At 43.8% G+C, this 6000-nt stretch overlaps 1 protein-coding gene across 1 annotated transcript in view; it reads left to right on the forward strand.

Moving 5' to 3' along the window:
• Nucleotides 1-5796, forward strand: part of LOC144601744 (interleukin-17 receptor C-like) — a 71072-nt gene extending 65276 nt beyond the window's left edge. The window contains exon 20 of the mRNA XM_078414093.1: nucleotides 1900-5796. Within this exon, the coding sequence (XP_078270219.1) occupies nucleotides 1900-2594 (695 nt within the window). The 3' untranslated portion in view covers nucleotides 2595-5796. The remainder of the gene's footprint in view (nucleotides 1-1899) is intronic.
• Nucleotides 5797-6000: the final 204 nt, after the last annotated feature.

The raw sequence follows: 6000 nt of genomic DNA on the forward strand, positions 1-6000 counted from the left end.
TTTCAATTAAAATCTAATTTGTGAAGGACTGTTCCCCATTCTATGTTCCAACTTGTACAGAAAATATAGATTACAGTTAAGAGCACATCACAGTATGTTTATTTCTCGGGTCATTCTAATGCTTCCAGGGATTAGAGAACAGTTAAAAATAAAAATCATTCTAATGTTCTCGTGTTTAGTTGAACATCTAATGTAGCTTGAGACCTTGGAGTAATACGTGAGGAATGTGACACTGGTGGAGTCGCTATTTTTTCTCAGATAGATATTTGATTTGCCTTTCTGATGAATAATTAGGCAAAAGGTTACCTGAGCAAAAGGTTTACATAACCCGAAAAACATTCTTCTTCTTCAGCCTTTGCTCTTCTAGGGAGCATAGGCCATTGACAAATGTCCTCCACCTCACTCGGTTGTTGGTGGTTCTTTTGAGATCTCCCCCGTTGAGCCCACTCCCAGACATTTCTGCCTGGACACCTCTTCTCCAGCTGTTCCTGGGGGGGGCGACCTCTTTTCCTTTTTCCTTGGGGGGTTCCATTTCAGGGCTTGCCGGGTGGTGTTTGTGGCAGGTTTTCTGAGAGTGTGTCCAATCCAACTCCATTTTCTCCTTTGAATTTGTAAGTCAATGGGATCCTGGCTTGTTCTTTTCCACGGGTCCACATTGCTTACTCGAAAAGCATATTATTCGTCATTCGTCAAATGTTATCGTGGGAATTTACATGCTCTCATACCAGCAGTGGTCGGTCACGATGCACACACATTAACGAATTAACGGTCCAAAGAATACAATTATTATATCATTCTAGATGGCATTAATGTTGGCCTAGCCAGGGTAGACAGTCAGAACCAATTTTCTCTAGATGGAAATATCAAAGACTAGATTGCATACATATAAGGTGAGAGTGGCAAATTTTAAAGGAGACTAGACCAAGTGGACCGGTTGGGCCCAACCCTATCCTGCATTGGTGCAGCACCCTCTCCTACCCCCCTCCCTCCCCACTTCCCCTTCCCCCTCTCCATCCCCCTCAACCCCCCTTATCCATCTTCCTCCCACCTCCCTCCCTCCCCCCACCTCCCTCCCTCCCCCCCACCTCCCTCCCTCCCCCCCACCTCCCTCCCTCCCCCCCCACCTCCCTCCCTCCCCCCCCACCTCCCTCCCTCCCCCCCCACCTCCCTCCCTCCCCCCCCACCTCCCTCCCTCCCCCCCCACCTCCCTCCCTCCCCCCCACCTCCCTCCCTCCCCCCCACCTCCCTCCCTCCCCCCCACCTCCCTCCCTCCCCCCCACCTCTTACCCTCCCCCCCCCACCTCCCTCCCTCCCCCCCACCTCCTTCCCTCCCCCCCCCCACCTCCCTCCCCCTCCCTCCCTCCCCCTCCAACTCCCTCCCTCCCCCTCCACCTCCCTTCCTCCCTCCTCCCTCCCTAGGAGATAGATTTAAACTTTAAAATGTGAATAACTTAAAAAATATAACCGATTTCAATAAAACTACTTGCTTTACCATTAAAGCGATAACGGTGAGTAAGTTGGGCCTAAAATTGTCAAGCTATCGTGTACCGATTTGGCTGTAGTTCGATCACAAATAAACAAACAAACGAGAGTTTTAGTATGTAGATGTGTGGGGCAAGGTTTTTGTACACAGTGGGTAATGGGTGCCTGGAAGATGCTACCAGGGATGCTGGTGGAGACAGGTAGGATAGCAGTGCTGTTAGATAGGCACATGGATATTCAGGGAATGGAGGATTATGGATCGTGTGCAGGCAGATGAGATTAGTTTTTCTTGGCATCAAGTTTGGCATGGACACTGTGTTCCTCTGCAGCACTGTTCTATGTTCTAGGAGGCACAAAATCATTCCAATTTATAATGCCCAGTGTGCCTTAATACTGTGATGCTTTTCTTTTTCCCAGGCTCGCCTCGGAAGATCCTTCTTCTGTATTCAGCAGATCACAGCTGGTTTGAAAACCTGGTTAATACTTTCGCATCTGCGCTGGTCGACCTCAACATCAAAGTAGTTGTGGATCTCTGGAAACGTAGAGAAATCGGCATCCAAGGGACCCTGCCATGGTTCCATTCCCAAAAAACTAAAATTGCAGAAGAAGGTGGAAAAATCATCATCCTTTTTTCCAAGGGGAGCAGTATAAAATATAACGCATGGCTAAATTCCAGTGGAGATTCTGAAACACTATCTGACCCCTATGATGGATTCATGGCCGCCTTGAACTGTGTGCTTCCTGATGTGACAAAGGGGAATGTTTCCGGAAACTACGTAGTAGCGTACTTTGAAGATCTGTTGAACAAGGAGTACATACCAGAGATATTCAGGAAAATACCCATCTACAGCTTGCCATCGCAAGTTCCTGAGTTCCTCCGAGAGATTGGGTTACCAGCCAAATGCATTTCTGACCAGAAAAAACATGGCTGCCCATCAAACATTAGCAGACGTCTCCGCAATGTCATCAAGGAGTGCCAGATATGGGAACAAAGTCATTCAACTGGGTTCCATGAACTTAAGAAGTTCGAGAACACATCCAAAGAGCACCATGAAAGTGATGCACTGATAGAGCTACCACTGACGAAAGTTAAAAATCTTTCAATAGTTTGATGATCCCTTCACGACTAATCTTTGATACGCTGTCCTATCACTGTCACTAATAGCTTTGGTTAAAATCTAGGTCATGGCCAGGATTGAAAGATTGTGACAAAGGGAAATAGTTGTAGCAGATATCATATCAGAAACAAGGACCTCACGTTTATTCTGTTGACGGCACTCCAGTAACTTTGAAATGGATTATCTTTCTTGTGGTAAGGTTATGCAGCGGGTACGTTTTAAACATCTACTTGATAAACACTCTGGAGCAACAATCGATTTATAAAGTCATAATCAAAAACTTAAAATAGACACAAATGCTGGAGTAACTCAGCGGGTCAGGCAGCATCTCTGAAGAAAATGGATAGGTGATATTTTGGGTGGGGACCCTTCTTCAGACAATATAAAACCTGACTGTGACGCAATATTTGACACTTTAATGAAGGGACTAAAAAACCGAATGTATTCATATTCTTGATAAATGAAGATTTATTGTTTGTCTGTCTATTAGGTTTTGAAATTAAGTAATCTGTAAACACACTAATGAAAAACTGCTCTCAAAATCTCAATCCAGCATTACTGAAAAAGACCTCAGGAAAACTTTACGTGCAGCTAAAATTCTTCTAATATCTTTTGCAGGAGAATAGGTACCAAACTCCAGTACCTAGTTGTGACCAGAATCTTTTATGTGTATATATCAGTGTAAATATATAGAAATATTTTGTATACAGTATAATTATTTTGTTAGCTCTTAGATTTCATTACAAATCAGTCACAGGAACAGGAGATCTTTGAAATCGTATTTGGCTTTAGTTTATCTTTCTTTTGGCTGATAATGTTCCACTCTTGGTTCACTCTTTTTCCAGAAAACCAGCTCTTGTTCGAGATTAATGGAACCCAATTAAGCTAAAATGTACTTTGTTCACATTTGTTAATCATTTTTTGTTCAAGGATATTCCACTGATTTTCCTGAACTGCTATTGTCTCCTCCACCCCTCTCCTGATTTCCTGCAACCTTCCACTTGACCACTTGAGAACTGTTGTGCAACATCTTTTTCACCCAGAGAGTTGTAAATCTGTGGAATTTTCTGCCTCAGAAGGCAGTGGAGGCCAATTCTCTGGATGCTTTCAAGAGAGAGTTAGATAGAGCTCTGAATGATAGCGGAGTCAGGGGTTCTGGGGAGAGGGCAGGAAAGGAGTTCTGATTGTGAATGATCAGCCATGATCATATTGAATGGTGGTGCTGGCTCGAAGGACCGAATGGCCTACTCCTGCACCTATTGTCTATTGTCTATCAGCAGAACATGAAAAAGAATGGTAAAAACAGTAAGTGCTGGAGGAACTCAGCGAGTCAGGCAGCAACTGCGGAGGCAATGGTCAGGTGGCTTTTTGGGTCGGGACCCTTTCTTCAGATTGATAGGAGTGGCGGGGAGAAAGTTGGAAAAGAGGTAGGGGCAGAACAAAACTTGGCAAGTAATGGGTGAGGGGAATGTGATCGGTAAACAGCAAGTGACAAAGCTTAGAAGTGAAAAGGAGACAAAAGGATGGGGGAGCAGGGAAGGAGCAAAATGTAAAGCCAGAAGAAGGAATTTGGTGCAAGGGTACATGATATGAATGTACAAAGAAGGGGAAATGAGCAGCGTGACTGCCAGGGTGACGGCTTCGGCAAAGAAATGGGAGAGCACCAGAGTGGGGAAGGAAGGCACGGTAAAGAAAGAGCGGATATTACTCGAAGTTAAAGAATGCAATGTTCATACTGTTAGTTTGTAACCCACACAAGTGGAATATGAGGTGCTGTTCCTCCAGTTTGCACTTGGCCACACTATGGTAATGGAGGAGGCCAAAGACAGAAAGATCGGTATGGGGATGGGAGTTAAAATGGTTATCAACCTAGGGGGTGGATGCAGCACCGTGGGGGCAGCATGGTGGCGTAGCGGTAGAGTTGCTGCCTTACAACGCCAGAGACCCAGGTTTGATCCTGATTACGGGTGCTGTCTGTATGGAGTTTGTACATTCTCCCCATGACCTGCGTGGGTTTTCTCCGGGAGCGCTAGTTTCCTCCCACACTCCAAAAACGTACAGGTTTGTAGGCTACTTGGCTTGGTAAAATTGTAAATTGTCCTTAGTGTGTGTAGGATAGTGTTAGTGTGCAGCAATCGTTGGCCGGCGTAGACTCAGTGGGCAGAGGGGCCTGTTTCCGCGCTGTATCTCTAAACTGACCTGAACGAGATTTAGCAAGCCTTGGCGGTCAGAGCACAAGTAATGATGGTAGCTGGTTTTTCTTTTTGCAGTGATATACTTTTGTGTCGAAGAAAACTATTGTAATTCAATCTCAACTTTTATAAAGAGTATAAGAAAATAACTGCAGATGCTGGTACAAATCGATTTATTCACAAAATGCTGGAGTAACTCAGCAGGTCAGGCAGCATCTCGGGAGAGAAGGAATGGGTGACGTTTCGGGTCGAGACCCTTCTTCAGACTGATGTCGGGGGTGGGACAAAGGAAGGATATAGGTGGAGACAGGAAGATAGAGGGAGATCTGGGAAGGAGGAGGGGAAGGGAGGGACAGAGGAGCTATCTGAAGTTGGAGAAGTTGACGTTCATACCACCGGGCTGCAAACTGCCCAGGCGAAATATGAGGTGCTGCTCCTCCAATTTCCGGCGGTTTTATAAAGTCTTGCAATACATTCTCAATGGTGGTCAGGGATGAGTTTAAAGAGTGTTAGGAAAAATAAAGCTGTGCTGAAGCAGCAAATGATGAGAATTGCAAAAAATCTACAAAGGATTTATTGATTGCTCTTCCACTTCACTTATCCCTTTTATCAGGTATTTACTGGAACAAGTTTCACCCTATTCCATTTATTTGTTATGATTACATTATCCTGTATATTTCTCTCATTCCTTTGTACACAAGAGTGTACATAATACACTATGTATAATAAAATTTATTCTATATAATTAAAATCTTAAAGTGCCAAATAAGCAGTTTCTCCAGCTTACACTGAGAGAATCTTTCACTAATTGCGGGTAACCTTAATTCTAGAGTATAATAATTACAATAACTTGCATTTATGCAGCACTTTAACTTGGTAACTACAATAACATTAAAATTATGACTTGGACAGATTTGTAAGTGCACAAAGCTATCAATTGTTCAGTCTGAAGTGTTTTTTGATTAACATTTGTTTGCATTGCAAATACAAAAAAAAATGTAAATTGGATAATGTGAAATAAAATGTTGAATTATTATTTCTCTATTGGTTGTGAGAAAGTGACTATCCTTCCTGCTTGCAATTGCAGGATGAGTGTACTGCTAATTGCTAGTCAGTAGCACATCAAACCTCCACAGCGGCTCCATATAATTTTCACATCTATACATTTCACAGGAGGGTTAAATAAAACTTGGCTGAATGTTTCAGTC

This window comes from Rhinoraja longicauda, chromosome 17, assembly GCF_053455715.1.
Source record: "Rhinoraja longicauda isolate Sanriku21f chromosome 17, sRhiLon1.1, whole genome shotgun sequence".
Lineage (NCBI taxonomy): Eukaryota > Metazoa > Chordata > Chondrichthyes > Rajiformes > Arhynchobatidae > Rhinoraja > Rhinoraja longicauda.